Source organism: Lissotriton helveticus, chromosome 10 (genome assembly GCF_964261635.1).
Source record: "Lissotriton helveticus chromosome 10, aLisHel1.1, whole genome shotgun sequence".
In the NCBI taxonomy this organism is placed as follows: domain Eukaryota; kingdom Metazoa; phylum Chordata; class Amphibia; order Caudata; family Salamandridae; genus Lissotriton; species Lissotriton helveticus.
In genome coordinates this window covers 494,378,444-494,400,869 of record NC_136071.1, presented here as the reverse complement: position 1 = coordinate 494,400,869, position 22,426 = coordinate 494,378,444, and the positions used below count along the sequence as shown (strand labels likewise).

At 43.5% G+C, this 22,426-nt stretch overlaps 1 protein-coding gene across 1 annotated transcript in view; it reads right to left on the bottom strand.

Moving 5' to 3' along the window:
* Positions 1-476: 476 nt before the first annotated feature.
* LOC144785349 (lipopolysaccharide-induced tumor necrosis factor-alpha factor homolog) overlaps positions 477-22,426 on the bottom strand; it is a 282,851-nt gene continuing 260,901 nt past the window's right edge. Inside the window, exon 5 of the mRNA XM_078664306.1 lies at positions 477-659. Within this exon, the coding sequence (XP_078520432.1) occupies positions 554-659 (106 nt within the window). The 3' untranslated portion in view covers positions 477-553. The remainder of the gene's footprint in view (positions 660-22,426) is intronic.

Below are 22,426 nucleotides of genomic sequence, written 5' to 3'. Positions count from 1 at the left end.
TGTAATTTTTTTGAACAATTATAAACTTGAACACATTTCTCTATGCTTTTTGGTAGGGAGAAAACCACCATGGTGATGGGAATCTTAACCTGTGTGTAAAAAAATTACTGGTGGTATTGAACTGTGGCGGGGGAAGAATGTAAGTAAATAATTACACATCACTCTACAGTTGAAAATGGTGACTAGTATAAAAAGTGTAGATTTACATCTAGGTGCAGTAGATTTAAATATGAGTAAGTGTGTGCATCAATAAGTCACAGGAAGCATTTAGTTTGACATGATAAAGAGTAAAGAAAGTGTATTCGTTATTTTATTACATATGCCTATTTCTGGCGTGGTCTTTCGAGGAATTTGCTGTGACTGAAAGTTATTTGAAAAAACATTTCTGGACTTTTTTCCACTTTAACTATTGAATTCAACAGCAAGGAAATATATATTTTGGAAGCAGTGGACCATTTTTAACAGAAGCATTACATAATATACAACACTTCCCAGCATAGTGCCACATTGTAATTTATTGTTTACCTTTAAAGTACGATGCTCATTTATTTTATTACAAACGACTGTATTTGGCAACCAGATTTCTGCAATTAGGACAATAATGGTCTACATCTTGGCAGGATGGAACCAAAAAGGGTATGAAGCAGCAAAGCCAGAATCTGGAATAGAAAGAGAGTAAATGTCAAAAATGTTCAAACACAAATCTTTTCATTGTTTTAAGTTTCTATGTGCACCATTACAGAACAACACCATTCAATCAAGTTAAAATCATTTTCTGAGTCTATGGACCTTGATTGACCACAGTGTAGCTGTTAGAAATGGGGGTCTCTAGTTGGCAGAGGTATGCACCTTTGTCCAAGTAGGGACTACTGCTTCTAGTCAGGGTAAGGGGGTCACACACTTTAGATACCCCTGCCCCCCATGGTAGCTTGGCACAGGCAGCCAGGCTTAACTCAAAGGCAATGTATAAAGTATTTGTACCCAAACTCACAGCAACACAGTGCAAACACCACAAATGGACACCACACCAGTTTATAAAAATAAAGCACCTTTATCCAAACTAGACAAGACCAAAACAACAAAAATCCAACATACATGTATAAAAATATGAATTTTAGAACAGTTATTTAAAGAATAACACTTGTAGGAACAAATAACTCCACCTTGGACAATTATGATGTCATGAGAGGCACTCGGTCCTTTGAAGTCGGGTGTTTGTAGAGCCAAAGTCATGGGTTTTCACATAGAAGTGATTGGTACGCTTGTTTGAGGAGCATTTTTCTATAAAATAGGATACCTGGTGCTACTACGTGGTGTGATATAGTCAGAACACCTATTGTGGGTTTTTCATACCCTTCTTACATTGCAGCACTTCCGGCTGGAAGTCTTTTGAAATATATATATATGTGCAACTTTCTCGTCCTGATGATGGTCCTGAGGATCTTATAGACCACCGGGGGACCGAAACGTCGACGCCCAACACCGTTATACTTATACATTGATTTTTCTGATTATGAAATTAACAATTTGCAATGTGAAAATTATGTTCTGTATGGTATGTCACTGATCCATACATGAAGCAAAAGGTGTTTTATGTACTACTATTAATTGTGTTTAAAATCTTAGTAGTATGGATGTTGCCATGTTGCAATCATAAATGAAGAACAGAAAAGTGTTATTAACCCCTTCCGCGCTGATGACAAAGCCAGCTCGTCATGGGCGTTACCTGCGCTACGCGGATGACGAGCTGGCTTTGTCACAAACCGCGCATTTTTGAAATTCCAGCGCACAGCGGGAAAACGCGGTAGCGCGGTAGCGGTTAAATATTTCTGTGACATTTGTGAAAATGTCCCTGCATTGGTGGATTCATGATCACTGATGTGACATTTTTGAATTGCAATTATTCTCAAACAATTCCTTGGGGGGCAATTTATGCTTTTATTATTTAGTCTAAAAGTGGCATTTTCAAACATACAATTTATAAACCATTTCCCTAAAAATATATTTTATTAAATTCTGAGTTCAGAGAGCCTAAACTCTATTTCTCTATCTTGACCCAATAGAAAGTTATACTAGTAAGATGTCACAAAGCAACTTCCATGTTAGCCTATATGACAGATAGCCTTTCAGTAGTGAAAAAGGAAATTGGCAGTATTTCACTATCAGGATATGCAAAACACACCAGCACATGTCCTACCTTTTACATACACTGGACCCTGTCCATGGGGTCCCTTGGGCCTAACTGAGGGATTCCTTACATGTAAGAAAAGGGAATGTTAGGGCCTGGCAAGTGTGTGCACTTGCCAAGTCGACATGACAGTTTAAAAACTGTAAGCGCAGACACTGCAGTGGCAGATTGAGTCCCATTTGAAAAGGCTACTTGTGTGGGTGGCACAATCAGTGTAGCCTGCCCACTAGTAGCATTTGATTTACAGGCCCTGGGCACACTCAGTGCACTTTACTAGGGTCTTATTAGTAAATCAAATATGGAAATTATAGATAACCAATCAGAACAACAATGTCCCTAGGGAGCACAATGCAACTCCCATGTTAGCCTATGAGACAGATATCCTTTCAAATGAAAATAACAAAATTGGCAGTATTTCACTATCAAGACATGTAAAACACACTAGCATATAGCCTACCTTTTACATACACTGCACCCTGTCCATGGGGGTACCTTGCGCCTTCCTGATGGGGCCTTATATGTAAGAAAAGTCAAGGTTAGGACTTGGCAATGTCATATGTCCTGTGAAGGACCATTGTAATTTTCCCTACGTTAGCAGGAGCATGTTGCATACTGCTCTCTGCTTTGCACACATTACTAAACAAACTTATTTTGCTTTGTGACACACAATACTTTCACAGAGACCTTGCTGTTGTTTTTGTTTTCTGTTCTTTTCTGGGATTTAGTCTGAACGCTGTAGACAAGGTCAAACAACAATGCCCCTTTTTATTGTGTTCTGGTCAGGCCCAAGCACCTAGACAAAACATGCAGATGCAGCTGTTGTTTTGGAACATATGCTTTTGTCATATTGGTATGCACAGACAGGTAACAACATACACTTAGAGAGGGACCTTTCCAGGAAAACGATTGTGACAGCACCTGAGATGTAGAACGTAATCTGTGTATGCCAAGGTACAGGGTCTGCTGCTACACCCAGAGATCTTCTGACTTATTATCATTTTGCTTCTGTAGAAGGGGAGGTATGTTAGGCTGGCTACTCTGTTTTATATAATGACTGCTCCTTTTATAATTTATGGACTACTTACTATGCTGATTGTATTTGTGTTTGCACTGTCTTACGTCTTGTGGGATGTATACTGCATACTAGAGCACAATAGTTAAAATAAACATTTTAAACTTTCCTCGGATCTCTGTTAGAACTTATTGTAGACTAGTATGACTGTGAGAGCTAAAGGGTGTGTCCTGCAACTGTGATTCTTGAGAGGGTCGGGGTGTTGTACTATGGGGGTCTAATCACTTGTGCCTCTGTAAGTTAGCAGGAGGGCAAGTGAGACACTTTAGCTAGTCGATCCCGGGCTCATGGGTACTTAGGTGGTAGGATGACTCAGTCCAAGCCTACTAAGGTTTGATGATTCCAAGCATAGTTTTGTGATTCACCAAAATCCCTGCAACATGGCACCATCTACGTTGGGTCTGGTACTTTTTCACAGGACCCCTGAGTAGCGCTTGTGTTTGTCCACAATACCCTCACACCGTTCGTTTTTTGGAGACGTCCGTGGTCGGAAGTCTTTGCCTCCTCAGTTTGTAGGGATCACCTATTGCTGTAGGTTGTCAAGCCTGAATTTCAAAAGATTTTGACGCGTTTTAGTGCTACCATCTAAATCCATTTCTTTTCATTATTGGCTTAACCGGTTGCCATTCCAGCTCATTGCTGCCCGGCAGTTACTCAACATTTGTAGCAGAATGAGGTCTCCAATGCAGAGTCTCCAGTTGTTTTTGTTGTCAAAGTGAATGCTGCATACTATTTCGAAGTGTTCTACTCCTGGCTTACGTTTCCAGCTGTGGATGTGAATGATAATTCTTTTCATGCTTATGCTGCTGCTGCAGATCCGGCTGCTTATTGCCCTTATGCGTTGGTTGAAGTTCCTATAATGGCCTAGGAGCACCAGATTTGGTTTACCGGCACCCTACCCCATCCTACTGCTACTGTTTCAATTTCCCCCTTAAGTATTGATGTGCCACCTGGCCTGTATTGGCCAGCTTTACTCCTTACCCTAATTATCTCAATGCCAATCTGGCAGCAGGACATTTGTTGTATGCTCAGGTTGTTCTCCTCTACAGACACCTGATCCAATTTGTTGCCCGTGCTTTTCTCATGGAGCCGTGAGTCCTGTGCAGCTTTCACACGGTGGGGGTCTTGTTATTAACCGGGTTATTATTAATTAATTAATGGGCAAACGTCCTCAGAATCGTGAAGACATTCTGTTTTGGATTGCTCAGAAAATTGATCTTTTTGATGCAGTTTTCGCTTTTATGGGTTCTGTAGAGAAACGCAGGATTCTTACTATGTGCTTGCCTAGAGGTGTAATTCCTCCTTTGGCCGACTGCACCACTTGGGGGATGGTGTTTGCCTCCGTGTATACACTCTGTTATGGCACCCCCTCGATGAGTGCTCTTCCGATGGTTCTCAAACAAGTGCAGAATGAACATGAGGAAGGTCCTGCCTTGGATTTAGGGATGAAATGAATGGATATGTTCTAATATTAAGGGTGAAGCAGCGTCCTTGATGGTTCGTCAATGTATTTCGGAGGTGCCTGACATTGATTGGGAATGTGACTTACCGATTATTAATGATGATGTTTATAAGTCCTTGGGTCGCAATAACTTGGGGGTTAGACCTTCTACTCAGTCTCAAGGAAAGCCACCTCCTGAAAAGGAGGGTCATCCTGTCTTTCTTAAAAAGACATGGGACAAATCTAAGCAGAAACAGAATCCTAGTTCTTGTGGTGGGTCACCGCCACCGGACTATTCTGAACAAAGAAATGATTTATGTGATCGCTCTAAAATTAAAACACCTGAGAGGTTTTGGGTTCCTGATCCTCATTCCCCTCATTTCTTTCAGGAATCATCTGATCAACTATTTGACATAGGAGGATGGTAAGATCGGAGACAGGGCGAGTACGCGCAACCCATGTGGGCCTCGCGGCGCTCTTTTGACTTGAAAGTTAAGAGAGAGGAACCACCTTCATATAGAGACTCGTTCCAGAAGAAGAAAGTTACTGCTTTAATAGCGAAATATATCCCATATGGTGAGAACCCTCCTCCTGGACAGAGGTTGGGCAGTGACCCTCCTTGACAGCATGACAGAAGTTACTGTAGTGCGCTAGACACTCCACCAGTTTCTGGAGTCGAAAGCAACTGAAACCTTTGTAACTGTTGAAATCGTGGACACTTGCATAGCCTTCCCTGATAGACTTTTCCATCTAGACATTCAGATTGAAGGTGACATTAAGCGCACAATAAATGCTATTTTTGCGACATCTTGACGTCTTCTTACGACATTTTCCTGGCTGAGGTCGATTGGCCTCCCCGTTTGTTCTTGCTTGTCCTCGAGGCGAGGATGTGATTATACCTTACTTTTCGCAATATGTCTCGGATGAGACTAAGCATGCGTATGCTTCTGAGTGGGCTCTTGCCTTATACCACAACCAGGCTGGTTGGGATAATGATTCTCAGTTACATGTTGTGCCTATATGCTCTACTCCTCAGCCACAGCCTCAATAACCAATTAAATGTGACGCAATCGAATTGGAGTATCAGGGTGTAATTGAACCCTGTGTCTCTGCGATGAATAATCCTCTTTTTCTTCTTTTGAGAAGTGATGGTTTCTATCGCATCGTTTCAGATTATACACAATTGAATAGTTATACTTGTACTTTTGCAGTGCAAATCATGCATAGTACAGGGTTGATCAATAACATTGTGTGTAAGAAATTTGAAACTACACTAGACATTTCTAATGTTTTTTTCAGTCAAAACCTGGCTTCTGAGAGCAGAGATTTGCCTGCATTGCGTTCTCCACCCTCGCTCCCAGAGGTGATATGCGTGACTGCCCATGGGGTATAAGAATGGCCTCTGGGTCACTGCAGCACATATTGTGCCACTTTTGCATGATGATGATCCTGACACTTTCTCTTAGGTCGATGATATATACCTGATGGATGATAAACTGAATTCTCATCTTGCGAGAGTGGATTGCATCATTGCATGAATCGCTGCTCTGGGCTACAAATTGAATTTTGCATTTTGCATATTGCATATTGCGTTTCTGGCCATTCTTTTTCTCGGTTATGAATTAACAAATAAGGGTTGGGGTTTAGCACTCCATTTTGGAGAATTGTGCTCAATTGCATCCTCCATCTACGCTTAAAGATTGCAGTCTCTGCTTGATACACCCATCCTTTTCTGCTTCCTCCTGGCTTCCGGACCACACCGCTGTGCTGCACACTTTACTGTCTGACTTGCTTGCAAGGCATAACTTACAGAACAGATTGAATACTACCAATGTGGTCATCTGGATTTTGCCCAGTGCGATCGGTTTCACTTATGTGACTTTTAATGAGGGTGACACAGTCCCAATTGTTTATAAATTGCATCTGTATACTCCTGCATAATTGCATGTTTCTTTTACTGAAAAGTTTTTGACTGCTGCACAGATGACCATTCTTAGAGAATGCCCTCTCGTGCAAGGTAAACACATTTTTGTCATTTCACCGTGTCTACCCTAGAGGCTGTCACGAAAGCCAGTGTTTCTAATTTTAAGGCTCTGCATCCTCATTGGATTTAATTGGCTACCTCTTTGACGTTGGATGATGTCAGTTTTGTTTTTGAGCCTTCTTTACAAACACAAGAGTTTCTTCAGTATGAACATATTCACCCTCTACCTTCTTCAGTCATTCTCTTCATTAGTACAAATGTATCATTTACACTGATGGTTAGGCTCAACCGGCCATTGGCTACAAGCAGACTTATTCAGCACCTTGCGCAATTGTCGATGGTACGATGGAAGACTGTGTCTTTCATTCTACTTTGTTTCATACACAGTCCCTTGGGGACTGCACTGCCCAGTTGGCTGAATTGAGGGCTCTCCTTTTGGCTCTCGAATATGCTGATCCAGAATTACCCACCCATGTTGTGTGAGTCTTTTTATTGTGTACAATCTTTCAATAACAATTTGTTTTTTTGGAAACAAAATGATTTTCGGGATTCTAAAGGTAGCACAATAAAGCATAAAAGGCTTTGGATTTGCGTGGCCGCTTTTAAAGAACGCCTACCACTTACACATGTTGTCCATACGTTGGGAAATCAATGTGCGGGAGCGCTCGCGGTTGGAAAATCGATGGCTGATGAAGCAGCCAAATCTGCAGTAGCCAAAGTCAAAGTAAATTTTTGAAAAAACAAAACAGTAGTGAACGCAATAAATAAGCCAAAAACCCAGGGAAAACACACACAAATTATTAAGTTAAATGTTGTGACATATGAACATTATTAATAGAAACCAAACATGTTATTTGTATACAAAATAGTATTTATAGTTTATTTATAATCTTTTCTTCATTTTTGTTGGAAAATTCTTTTATAAAAGATACATATATTCAATAAAGGATTCAATAACATACATTTTATAATTCAAAAAAATGTGAAGACAAGTCAAAAAACAACAAAGGAAAAAGAACCACAAATGACTAAGTTGTTGGGTTGGGCTAGTGGAGTTAGCAAAGCGGTGCATGGGAACTCTAAGTCAAAGTAGCCACAGTTACTCGTACTAAGACTAAAATTGACAATGACATTTCAGCGGCTATTGCGGCTGGTAGGGAGGGTACTCCTTTTCCGCAAGGTTCCCTTCTCGTTAACTACTGACAAAGTTCCTGTTGTGTCCATTCCCGGTGTTGGTGATTGTCTGATTTACAACCTTGACCGCAGACAATCTTTAATAGGGGCTGCAAAAGAGGGTATTGCTTCTGCACATGCAGGAGTGGCTGCCAATGTTTCGCTTTTACAGCAATGCTATTGGTGATGTGGTTTATACCAGCAGACTTGCAGATATGTTCTTTGTTGCGATGTTTGTCATCAAATTAAGAGTTCTACTGTGTTAGGACCACCTCAGACTCATCCGTTCATTTCCAATAATTCTTTTGGATGTATTTACCTTGATCACTGTTGTCCTCGTATGTCCAATAATGCTTTCAAATACATTTTGGTTGCAGTGGATTCTTGCACTAGGTTCCTCTGAGTCTGGCCTCAGTGCTCGGCTGACAATCGCACTGGTAGAAAAGATTTGCATGTCTTTGTCTGGACTCATGCCTGTGGCACTTTCCATTCAATTCAGGATTCGACTTTCACCTCTAAAGCGTACTATGATTTGTCGACATCCCTGGGAATGTAGGTGGATTTCTTGCCTCCATTTAAGCCCGAGGGCAATTCTGTTGTGGAGCGGATGGACCGTGACTTAAAGCAATATTTATCAGCAAAGGTATTAGTCATGGGCCGTGGCTGATTTACCCACCTTTATGGGGTTCAGAGTGCTGTTAATAATCTCCCAAGAAGATCTCTGGGCGGGTGGACCATGTGCGAAAGGCTCTTTGCCATCAAGATGTATGTTCCAGACCTTGATGTTCTAGACGTTGTGGTGGCTGGCGCAACCTTTGACATAGATAACCACTGTGCTGTCCTACAGGATCTACAAAAGTGTTGCGACACTCTGGCTATAAACTATATGCCCTTGACTTTACCATTGGATGCAGCTGTTCAGATTCCTGTCTCTGGCTGGCTTCCTAAAGTTGGAGATCTGGTTCATGAAAAGGTGGTGATTAAGAAAGAATTCAGTCCATCTTACTGTGATCCTGTTCCAGTGCTTGGTCCTCAGGGTACCCAAAGTGTGATTTTACCTCCACTTCCTGGATACAAAGAGAATCGCTTTGTTTCAATTGAACATGCCAAGTTACACCATTTGGCCAATGGTTAATAGTATGCCTCTGGGTGTCCCGGGACAGGATATTCCTTTACAGCCTGTTAGCTCCATTGCTTCTGACTATCCCCAGCTGCCGGGGAAGGATGTCAAGTCTTCAGTTGACTTGGTGCCTGTTTTACCTTCTTCACACTCCACAATCAAAAGTGGTTATTCTGATCCACCCCTTGAGGCCCTTTAGGGATTGCTAGCCTCAGGTTTCCATCCAGAATCCCAGCCTCCGTTATTCCAGCTGAGTTCTCCTGGTTACTATATTGATCAAGATAATTTTTCTTCTGACTGTTCTTCGTTGTCTTCTGTTTTTTCCCCACCACCAGTGCAGATTTGTGTTTTCATCTCCTGGTTAAAACACACTTATCTGGTTTCTCCTTGGATGTATGTTTGGGTTGTATTTTCCATGGTCTTCCTGTTCATGTGGACTGGATTTGTGACAGTTTTTTCCTTTTCAATATTGGCTACTCCCTCCCGGAACGTTCCGCTGAAGAACCGGTCCATGAGGTGTTGGCCCCACATTCCTCCTCATATAAAATGAAAAGAGACTAGTCCCTTGTTAACATTTCAGCGGTCCCAGTCACTGATGGAATTGTATGGTATGAAGTACCATTCGTTGTATTTGCTCCTACGGAGACCGTACAGATACCGTATGTATTCCATATTTCTATGGGTGATGTGATAATAACTGGGTTATAATCAGATGATTTGGATGTCGGTGCTGTGTATGTTTTTCGAATTGCAATATTACACTCTGTATGACACTGAAGATTTATATTTAAATTCGGCCAGCTATGCCGATTTGTTCTGTTATCAACATTATGGACACCATTTTTGAAATAGGGCTAATGGACAGCGTCCTCAATTTATTTATACTTAATAGGAACATTGCCCAACTCCATTTCAGGGTAGTACCAAAACACAATAATGAAGTACACTCATTTCACCGGTTATGACCTTTTGGACCCAGTAGCATATTATTTTTAATTGGCGCATACACTTTCGAAGAAATATGTGCTCACACTAACCAAATTGATCTATGCATCCCTCTTCATCGAAAACCTAGCTCTGAAATGATATGGTTATTGAAAGGACAATATTGACTTGAAATCGGTATGGGGCACTAACTCCTGGTAAGCCCAAGGTACAGAATCTCTATTCCGTGCATGTCTGATACCTATGCAAATCATTTTTCTAACTGATAAAGTCCCACAGACCACTTGTCTGGTGTTAGCTAAGATTAAGGAATTGAATACTCCCACTATTTCATCCCTAGCCCTTTTTGATAATTGTCAGTCTTCTACGAATTATACTGAAGACCAACTAAGTACTATGATATGAAATGGTACATTCAATACTTCTATTTTAATTTCAACTGGGTGGGCATTATTGCCATCAACACGAATGTTTGTCATTCTCGTTTCGTGAATACCACCTCTGGGATGCAAGTTAAAGAGACCTGATCCACGTTATCCACAAATGCCACATTCCATTACTGTTACTACTTATTCCGTAGGTAAATTACGTCAATAATGGTTAGAAAATTCCACATTGTTTGCCCTGAAACAACAGCTTTCTCTCCTTTTGGAAGACATTAACCTTTCTGATTTTCTTTTGGGTCGAAAATCCCCTTGTCGAAATGATTTGTTTATGCTAGTTTTTATAAAGTTTAAAAATTGGTGCAAATGGAGGTTGATGTACGCTTACGCTAAGTTGATCAGGATAATTTAGATAAAGTGCTTGCTGTTATTGACAACAGCAGTAATATGTTATCATCTTGTATTTATAATTTAGATATACTGTGTGTTCTGTAATTGATAATGTATAAATTAAGTGTCTACCTTAGATCATGGTTAGATTCAACTTAGATCAGTCATGCAATTTGGTTGGACACTGCAAACACTTAAAAAAGGGCGCGTTCCTTGGCATTATCTAAATTATAGTGCATTATTCTTACCATTTAATTTGACATGCAAACAGCAAACAATGCCTATGAAAGACACTAGTTATACCATGCTACATATAGAGTAACTTGAACAGCTTCCCTTCACTGTAGTAGAAACTGATTCCATGGTTTGGTTAATACATGAACCTATCTCGTTGCCCTTGATGTTTCATTTCACTGCCTGCATGAAACACTAACCAGTAGGTAGATATGAACTCCTTAGGAGCAGATACATACATGAGTTATGCTCCCTGCCTTTTACATATCGTTTTCAGCGAGCTGAAAGAGATGTTTTTCTTACAGGGGAAGAATGTGACTCTACTGCCGGTCATTCCTTTGTATATATTAACAAGTAAAAATACACGGTGCCTGGAATTTTTCTGCCCCCAATTAGGCTTGTTATTTGAAAGGAACTCCTGTTCCAGCAATTATTCCCTCTTTCACATTGCTTTCGAATGGTAGTGATCTCTTCCTCAATAGTCAGGACTGTTGTGGTCTGCGGGCGGGAATCCCGTATGTGGTATTTGTTTCCCAGTTGCTTGTTACAATAATGTCCTGTTTCGCCCTCCACATGGGAGTGTAGATAGTTTGTTGAGGCCTTCCATTCCAGCTCTGAAAACAGATTTCAATTAGCTAAGCCGACTGAAAGCATTATTGTTTTAACAAAGTGTCTCTCTCTTCAGCACACAATACCTTCTAATTGCAGGTGGCGAGACATCTAGTGAAATACAGTCAATGTTAAACACAAATCTCCCCCAACGTTTTGGGGAATTGGTACATCAAATATTTAATGCGTCTGATATGAAGGGCTTCGCAAACAAATGATGAACAGAATACTGAATAAATCATACATTCACCCCAGTCTAGAGATCTGGGTTAAATCCTTTCTTCTTTTGCACACCAGGCAACCCCAGTTGAGACCCAGCCATATGCAAAGCAGTCTTGACCATGTGCCTCATGGGAACAGTCCAGACCAAACTTCCACGCCAGTTCCCCCCGGGACCGGAAACAAGCTTCCTGGAACCAATTTCTGGGTATTACCTTTCATCAGCCAGGCTAGCTTGAATCCAGTGGCACAGTGAGCAAGGGACCCAGGTCCAGGCATACCCATCCCACTTAGGGTGACAAGTGCTATGCAAACAAATGATGGACGGAATGCTGAATAAATCATACATTCACCCCCAGTCAAGAGATCTGGGTTAAATCCATTGTTCTTTTGCTCACCAGGCCACCCCAGTTGAGACCCAGCCATATGCAAATCAGTCTTGACCCTGTGCCTCATGGGAACAGTCCAGACCGAACTGCCAAGCCAGGTCCTCCCTGGACCGGAAACAAGCATCCTGAGACCGGTTTCTGGGTATTACCCTTCATCAGCCAGGCTAGCCAGAATCCAGTGGCACAGTGAGCAAGGGACCCACATTTGGGCATACCCATCCCACTTAGGGTAAAAAGTTCTACGCAAACAAATGATGGACGGAATGCTGAATAAATCATACATTCATCCCAGTCAAGAGATGTTTGGTATATTCCCAGCTTTCATACATTCTATTTTTTCGAGCATATTTCGTGGGTTCCCACTGATGCTCGTCTTGATTTGCGGCATCCTCATACTGTTCCTTCTTTTCCGCAATGGCTACTCCATCTGTGGTCCAGCCCAGAAAGGCATAGCTGAAGGTGCACTGTGAGAAAATGCTACAACGATTTAGAATGGTGCCCTTTGACGCTCTGGATGCTGTATTTTGGCTAACTTTCTGATATGCTTACTTTGCCTGTGTGAAACCTGTGTTTCATTGCATCCGGTGTCCATTTCAGTGGGCCCTGGATATCTGCCTGGCTACCCCATCTCATGCTGTCCTGTATTTCGAACTGTTGATGGGTCCCTTAGTAGCCCATAACCAGGACTGTTCATTTGGTATGCAGCTTGTGTACAACCTAGCGTTAGGGCAGGTGGCCGGAGGTGATCCCTGTGCAACAGCAGAGCGTCTTTTGGATCTCAGTTTTATCAAAGTCAACACAGGTTCTAATGAATGGTCCTATCGACAACTGGAAACAAGGAGCATGTTTGTTCCTTTGACCTGCTCAATTGGATGGCTTACATTTCCAATTTGGAATGTTTGGATTTCCTCCTGGAATTAATGTTGTTCCACTTGGCATCCTACATCCTGGGTCGCAGCGATAAGCTGTGATTGGATATATTTATGAGTACATAATTGTCCTTCTAATTCGCCATTACTATTTCTCAGATGCTTTCAAGATGCAACTTGTTATATGCTTTGGTTCTGCTATCATCTGACTTCTGTAGCCTTCTAAGTGCTACCATCCTGACCAAGGGGAGGGTGTCACATGTTTCATGCAGGCCCATTGTCGTTTTCACTATATTCGCATGAGCACGACAAGGTAGCTGACTGCAGCGCGAGCGCTTAGCGCGCTGTCCTAAGAGTGCTATTTTAAAGTGTACTGCGCATTATTCTGGTCATTAGGACATTGTTTTTAATTTTCCACTTACTTGCACCTTAATCTGTGCCCCCCACCGCCGTTTGGGCGGGTCTGGTCCTGGGGTGGGTGCCTATTAGATCTTGGTCGCCATCTTTGAGTGGGGTCATTGGTTGGAGGCTGTTCGTTCTGCCTGCGCTTTACTGCGCATGCGCGGACTTGGAACACCTTTTTAAGGCGAGTCCTTCCTCACCTCGCCCCCTGACAAGGTAGCTGACTGCAGCGCGAGCGCTTAGCGCGCTGTCCTAAGAGTGCTATTTTAAAGTGTACTGCGCATTATTCTGGTCATTAGGACATTGTTTTTAATTTTCCACTTACTTGCACCTTAATCTGTGCCCCCCACCGCCGTTTGGGCGGGTCTGGTCCTGGGGTGGGTGCCTATTAGATCTTGGTCGCCATCTTTGAGTGGGGTCATTGGTTGGAGGCTGTTCGTTCTGCCTGCGCTTTACTGCGCATGCGCGGACTTGGAACACCTTTTTAAAGCTCCTCCCCCAGCGCAGCGGGATCGCGCAGCGGGCGCGTCCTCGCGTGGCCGGAGTCGTGCCAGAGTCCTGCCCGTCTGCGCCCGTCTGCGCTATGGACGCGCTGGACGTCGCGGTACTCTGGCTAGGGACTATTATTCTATCCCGGCTCTACCTTGTTGACGTACTCGCGGGACTGCCTGCACTCCATCGGTCAGGTAAGCCGCTGCTGTACCCTTCCACCGGTACACCCACTGCGAGGCCCTTATCATTACCTCTGTAATAGGTGGGCTCTAGACTCCCCGCGCCCCCTCTCAAGGACTGTTTCCTCGGAGACTCGCCGCATTATAGGCATCCCTACTACTTTGAAGATCCTGAACCTAAATGTCAGGTCTGTGCTGAAACATTATCAGCACATTTATGACCTCATTGAGGAGGAAGCTCCTGACGTATTGGCCATGACGGAAACATGGCTGCAGGACGCTGATACCGCTATCACCAATCTAGCCTGCCCATTCGGCTATTCTATGTACACCTTGAATAGGCTGTCTAGGGGCGGGGGTATCGCGTTAGTGGTAAAAACTATCTACCCTTGCGTCTGGAGCGCCCTAAACATCTCTGGGTGTGAAAGTGCCATGTTCAAGGTCTCTGTCAGCCCTGAGTTTACCCTGTCCGGGATGGTCGTTTACCGCCCACCCGGCAGTGATGTGGCGTTTAGAAATGCTTTCCCCGATATTGTTGGCCCTCTGGCTGCAGATTGTGCCAACTTTTCTATCATGGGTGATTTAAACCTGCATTTCGACACCCTCTCTGGCTTGACAGTGCGTTCCATCTCCTCTGACCTAGAGGCCTTTCAACTTCCTCAGATGGTGTCCCAGCCTACCCATTCGGGGGGGCATATTTTGGATCCCTTGTTCACCAATCTGCCGGGGATTCAAATCACTTCTGTTTCTCCGGTGGAGTGGACAGATCACTTCTTGGTGTCCATTCTATGCCCTGTCTCTGCCACTCCTTCCATCTCTTCGGCTAGATGGGTTCAGAAGAGGGCTTGGAAAAAGCTTAGGTTAGAAGACTTCCATCGTCTTCTATTAGAGGAGCCGCTGGACCTCTCGACGGATGTAGAAAAGGGGTATGACCTCTTTTGTTCTTGGATCACCAGGGCCTTGGACTCTCTGATACCTATTGTATCAACCAAAATCAACTCTAGAGAGTCCAGTCCCTGGTACGATGGCGCACTTCGGGCCCTAAAGGGTGCCTGTAGACGAGCAGAGAGGGCCTGGAGGAAAACCTATGCGGCTGATCTAAAAGCCGCATATACCAGGTCCGTTAAGCTCTACCATCGAGCTATCTGCCGGGCTCGTGCGGCCTTCTATGCTACCGAATTCCGGAACAACCCAAATCCGTCAAAGGCTATTTTTAAGGCCGTAAAACAACTTATGGCGAAGCGGACTACCACTACGACCGTAAGCTCCCTTTCTCACTGTGAATCCCTTGCTTCCTACTTTTTGGGGAAGGTCCAAGCCATTTACAGGACATTCCCTAGCATAGGGTCCACTGTGGAAAGTACTAATCGGGTTCACCATCAGACCACACTGCTTGTTTTTCCCCCCCTTGCCTTGGATGGTTTTGACAAACTTGCGTTGCAAGTTAAATCTGGGTCTCCATCCGACCCAGTAAGGCCTGCTCTCTTTCGAGACCAAGCTTTTATGGGGCGTACAGTTGTATGCTCCCTTGTCAATCTCTCCTTGGAAACGGGAATTGTACCATCTAAGTGGAAACAAGCTGTGGTGTCCCCGATTATTAAAAAGCCCACCCTGGACCCCTCTAAGCCTGAAAGTTATCGCCCCATCTCGCTGCTACCCTGGCCAGCCAAGATCACTGAAGCCCACGTCAATTTGGCCCTGTCTGAACATCTGACTCGGACCAATGCCCTCGACCCCACACAAAACGGATTCCGTGCTGGGCACAGTACGGAAACTGCGTTACTTGTGATGGTGGAACATCTCCGGGCAAGGCTGGATGCTGGTCAAACGGCGGCGCTTATTCTGTTAGATCTTAGCGCCGCCTTTGATACGGTAAATCACAGCATCCTCCTGCGTCGGCTCGAGGAGACTGGCATTGGCGGTGTGGTATTGCAATGGTTCCGCTCCTTCTTAGACGACCGCTCCTTCTGTGTTGCCATCCCTCCCTTCAAGTCCAGTTACCATCCACTGGCCATGGGGGTTCCGCAAGGGTCCTCGCTGAGTCCCACGTTGTTCAATCTTTACGTGAGACCGCTGGCTGATGTCGCCAGGCAGTGGGGCCTTACTCTGGTCTCGTATGCCGACGACACTCAGCTGGCGGTTACTCTCAGCGGGGATGCGGATATTGAGGCCCCCAGGTTTCAGTCCAGACTGAAGGCGGTGGCTAGTTGGCTGACAGGCAACTGCCTTCAGCTAAACGCCACTAAAACAGAGGTGTTGGTCGTCGGGAAGGGAGTGGAGCTGTGGGGTGATCACTGGTGGCCTTCAGAGTTGGGTCCCACTCCGATCCCGGTATCGGAAGTGAAAAATCTGGGGATATGGCTGGACGCGGGCCTCTCCTTTATAGGCCATACGAAAAGAACTGCGGCCTGTTGCTTCGGTCTTTTGAGGGGCTTGAGACCTGTTCTCAAGTTCTTTGACGCCCCGACCAGGCAGCTGGTGATCCAGGCTACTATCATCTCTCGCCTGGATTATGCCAGCTCTCTCCTGGCTGGGGCCAACCAGGCTGAACTAACCCGGTTACAACGGGTCCAGAATGCTGCGGCGAGGGCGATTGTTGGCCTACCAAGATTTTGTTCAGTGACAGGTGTCCTTCGCTCCCTACACTGGCTTCCGGTTAGGAAGCGTATTCTTTTTAAAGTCCTGTGCCTCGCTTTCAAAATCTTGAGAGGTACAGGCCCGGAAATCCTGTCGAATTGTCTGTCTTTTTATGTTCCTGCCCGTTGCCTCCGCTCCCAAGGTCTGGCCCTTGCGGTGGTTCCCAGATTCAGGCTTTGCCGCATGGGAGGCCGCTCGTTTAGGGTAATGGCTGCGTCAGCATGGAACTCCTTGCCTGTTGAAATCCGTTTGCTGGAGGACCTTCTGACTTTCCGGAAGGCGATAAAAACCTTCCTGTTTTAGCTGTTTTCTGTCCCTGTTCCTGTTTTAGCTGCTTATTGGGCTCTTTTTTATATCCCGTTGTGTTACGAGCTACCTTGTCTCTGCGCCGGGACGCTCCTTGGCTGGAGTCGCTGCGCGCACAATAAATAGATGTAACATAACATAACATAACACGTTGAAGACTGCCCTCTGCTTTGCTCACATAGTAAATGTAATTAAAAGAAAAACCAAATTCAAAGGAGAATTCATTTCCCCTTTGTGGAGTTCTCTGTCAAGATATCAGGACAGGAGGAACAGATTTAAACATTGGAAATTATGTGATTTCCAATAGAACTCATATGGAAACCTTTCCTAAATGAAGCTTTCCATGCTGAGCTCTATCAGCATACCAGAATACAAAAAAGATGTAATACTAAACTGAGGAATAGATTTAAAAATAAGAGTACAGTTTTACTGCTACTTTTGTGACTCAGCCCCATAAATTACAAGTGAACTATGCCATTGGCCTAAATTATTCCTTATTGTTAGTACCTTTTGATTTATGACCACGTGTAAATCAATATCACTAATGAGAAGCCAGAAGGGAAATTTGAGTTCAAACATATCATTACTCAGCATTCAATTCAATTCAATCCACTTTATTCGATTTTTGTTAAAATCATAAAAGTACAAAAAGACAAATACAAAGACAACAACACATCCTTTAAAAACCTTTGGGTCATCTCAAAATACAATATTTCTATAATAATTTTAAAAAGGCGAATACCCAAGTTAAAAACATTACTGTTGCAATTTATACACAGTCTAGACCAGAACATCTTTTTTTCTTCAAACGGACAGCAGCAACAAGAAAACAAGCAACATTAAAAGAATCCCAGGTGTTACTCAGCATTTGGTGGTAGAGTAAGGCCGGTGTTACTTGTAAAAAATCCTTACCCCTCAATAATGGCATTATGAACTTCCTCCTAATAACATTGTAATAATCACAGAACATCATAAAATGTAGGGTGTTCTGTACAGAAAAATTATTGCAATGGCAGGGTTCAACCTCCTCTGGCTTACACCACCCCTGGAAATCACCCAACACCAAGTGGATCAAGTTGAAACGAAATCTTGTCAGGAGCCAGCGGTGAAAAGGTTTAGTCACCGTTATCAGGTAAGGTTCAATTGACAAGGTGGTTTTAGTCAAACAGTGCGCCCTAGCTGATGGTTTCTGTAGCTCCCGCTCTTCCCGCTCCAACATTAAAATATTCAAAACATTTATTTTTACCCACTTCAAATCCTCCCTACAAATCCTATCAGGGGATTGAAATCATTCTGGCCGTCCTATTTTAAAAAACATATGTTTAATATATGTCAGCCACTTAATTTCATTGGCTTTATCCAGATTGATATCTTGCAAAATCAACTGATTCAAAGTCAATTCTGGATTAAGCCATGTTTTGACCCAGCACAAAGTGGAGCTAAACTCATAATATATGATACGTAGCCCTGCCCTAATTCCTGATGAATTGCATAGGTGGGTGTTGACTGAGGGACGGACAAAAGGCTATGGAGAAATCTATTTTCAACTATCTGGACCCCTGGCTGTTGTTTAAAACCCCAAATAGAGGAACCATATGCGGCGATAGCCAGACACTTCGATTTATATATTTTCAGGATTGCCTCAACTGGCTTAGCCCCCAAACATTGAGCAAACCCTAATAAGGCTGTCGTCGACCTACTTACAGCCAGTCTCTTAGCTTTATCTTGGGGGACCCATGAGCCTTTGTCATCGAATAACACTCCTAGGTAGGTAAAGGAGGTAACTTTGGACACTTCCACTCCATTACAGAAAGATGACTTCAATTTCCTAGTGTTTTTTACCAATAGACATAGTGAGCGACTTCCCATTGTTCACAACCAGGTCTAAAGACTGCATATAGGATCCAAAAGCGTCCAAGAGTTTCTGGAGACCCAACGCAGTACGCGCTAAAAGGACGGCATCATCCGCATATAGGAGAACAGGTATTAAATATTTTCCTACACGCGGGATGTCCATGGTAGCCTCCTTTAAAGAATTGTCAAGGGCTTTAATATAAAGAGTGAACAATAGAGGTGCCAATATGCACCCTTGGCGAATGCCCTGATCCGATTTAAAAGATCTGGTACAACTGCCGCCCTGGGAAGTCCTAACTGACGCGTATAGGTCCCGATGGAGGTCAGCCAGGAAGTAAATTAGATGTGGCTCAATGCCCATTTCTAGCAGTATGTTCCACAGCCTAGACCTGTTAACCAGGTCAAAGGCTGAGGATAAATCCATAAAGGCCATGTGCAGTGTGCCTGCTTTGGCCACAGTGTACTTCCCAATTAATAAATGCAGATTGAGGCACTGGTCCATAGTACTTCTTCCATGCCTGAAGCCATATTGCAGGTCTGATACAATTTTATTTTCGTTAATCCAGTCTGTAATCTTAGCTAAGACCACTTTCCCTAAAATTTTAACTGCAGAATCGATCAGCGATATAGGTCTATAGCATCGCGGGTCCCCTCTCTGACCTTTCTAAAAGACTGGGATAATGATAGATTGACTCCAGGATGCCGGGAACCCCTTCGTGCCAGAGGCATTCAAGACATTAGCCAATGTTTTCGAACAAAATTTAGGGTCGCATTCATAAAGGTCCGCCAGAACCCCGTCAGGACCTGGGGCTTTATTACCCGCAGTCTTCTTTATAGCTTTCTCAAAGTCAATCTCACGAAACACAAAAGGGTCTGTTCCTAGTCGAGGAGGAGGGCTGGCAATAGGGATTGGCGTACTAATGGACTCATAGATTGCCCCAAAATGAGCTAACCACTGTGCCTCTGTTATATTACACTCCTGCGCATCATTCTCAGCAGTGGAAAAAAATGGGGCATTTATAATAGACCAAAATTTGGAACTATCTTTTAAAATCTCTAATGACAAAAGTGCATTCAAAGCCTCTGTTTTAATTTCTGCTTTCCGAGATTGTACCGCTACCTTATACTGCTTACGGAGGCTCGCTACCAATGCCCTATCTCGTGGTACGCTTTTCAATGCTAAGATTAATAGTCGATGTGCACTTGAGCAGGTGTTGTCAAACCACCTAGTACCCCGAAGCCCTTTGGTCTTCGAGCCAGTCGTAAGATCTGCTGCAATCTGGCTACATATGCCCTCAAAGGCTTTGAGGATCAATTCTTTTGGTTTGGAGGAGTCTATACACATAGCAAGATTCCCTTCTGCCTTTAAGCAAAGGTCAGCAAAAAAGGTATCAGGGGTTACTTTAGACCATTTAAGCCTCCTCCCCTGGGCGCATGTTACCAAACTTTTTGCTCCACATTTACTCCCCCCCCCAGGCCCATGATGCCAGTCCTGCCGTCCAGTACAAAAATACCAGGACGATGGTCACTATATGGTGTCAACCTGGCATTATAGGAAACTACTTTATCTAACCACCTGGAGGACAGAAATATGTAGTCAATAATGGTGTCTTTATTCCTGTATTTAAAGGTAGGACACAGCTCTGTCTGGCAAAAAAGCCGGGTTCAAAGAGGTCTGCTTTGGCCAAAAGATCCTCCAAGGCCTCCCCCCGGGATGAATGCTCAAAATATGGAGTCTCCGAATTACTGTGTCCTAAAGGATCATTTATAAGGCAGTTTAGATCACAAGGGTGTACATTAAAATTGCCCATTAATAAAATGTAATAAGACGGATTGTTTTAACCTATATTCTTCTAAAAAAGAATTAGGAAAACACAAGTGTTATAAATGTTATAAATTATAACAAATTACCATTAAAAGCATTTGCGCCACTAGACATGGTTACCTCTACCACCAGACAATTTGGAGAATCAGCCTCTAACATTTTAAGAGAACCCTCTATTCTAAGAGAAAGAAGACGGACTATTGCTCTTCCTGCTGCAGCCGGGCATGCAGGTTTGAAAAAAGACCTATACCCATCCACCCAGAAGTTTGCCCCTGTATCCCATGTTTCCTGTAGCGCTATTATATCATGGGATTCAATAAAATCCCGCTATACGGGGTCAGCTTTTTTTGATCTCAGTCCCGCAATGTTCCAACTGAGAATGTTACAGTTTTGTAAAATTTCACCTCGAGCATCAATAATGACAGGCCCCTCCAAAGAAAAGGCAGCTTTACCTCCCACCTTATCATTCAGTCAATCGTTTTCATCCAATTGTACTAAAGGTAGAAATCTATTTGAGAGGGGTATCTCCCCCTCAACCAACTGGGGCAGACACTGGGCCAATTGTGACGGTACACATAAGTCCCTAGTATTATTCTCTAAGCCTAACATGACCCAACTTCTAATAGGGTGGTTCATTGATGGCTTGGGACAGCTCCTCAAATCCGCAACCCATATTCCATCTCCAACTTTTGTAGAAATTTTTAGGGGAGGGTAAAAAAAACCTAGAGGAAGTGCCCTAATGTCGACCCCAGATACAGTGGAGGAGTCCCAAAACAGCCTGTCTGCAACATCCCGTTTATTGAAATTGACTATAATACAGTCACCAGGTACTTGTTTGGGACCATTTCCAACCCAGGACACCCTCCTTGCCATTAGATTATGTGTCGAGATCTCAGATCGACTAGAGCAATATTGAGCACACCAATGTTTCGTCTTTCGTATAAGGGCCATCGTAAATTCACTGTCGTGGTCTCTAACAGGGGGAACCCCAACAAGAACCGCGAACAAAGGGGTAGCTTCAGGAGGAAGATTAATTATATCACCATTGTGTTTTGCATTAATAATTTGGGATGCACATTTCTCAATGCCTGTTGCCATCAGGCCAGAGGACAATGAATTATCTGGGCTACAGGTGATTTGAAGAGACTTCGCTAATTTTTTATTTCCCCCCACTTCCCCCTCAATGTTAAATTTTACCCCTCCACCTGAGGATGGATATAGTTGAACCTAAATGTTATTCAACAAAATAAGTGCCTTTTACTAAAGAGGGATTAGGCAACAAACCTTCATTGGGGACAACTTCTATAGTATGTTTTTTGTCCATTAAAAAAGAATCAAGCCTCTCACATTATTTCTTGAGGTCGCCAACACATGTATTAAGAGTATCAATAATATCTTTGGCAATACCAGCTAATATAGACTCAAACTGCTCACTAAAGATCTCCTCAATCAAAGTCCGTAAAGTCAGCTCTATATTTTCGTCTAACTTAATAGTCGATTTAGAGGGACCTTTCTTTGCAGTTTTTGCCGCTTGCCAATTTTCCTATTGACACCCTTTTTCTGCTCATGGGCCCCCATTGAACCCATTATAGGGCGGTCCTTAACACAGGATGGTGTCTCCACGAAAACAAACTCTAACAAAGCAGGCTCAGGGGCTTGAACGTCCCTCCTTGTGTTTGAGGCATTAATCAAGACCACCGGTTCCAAAGGTACGG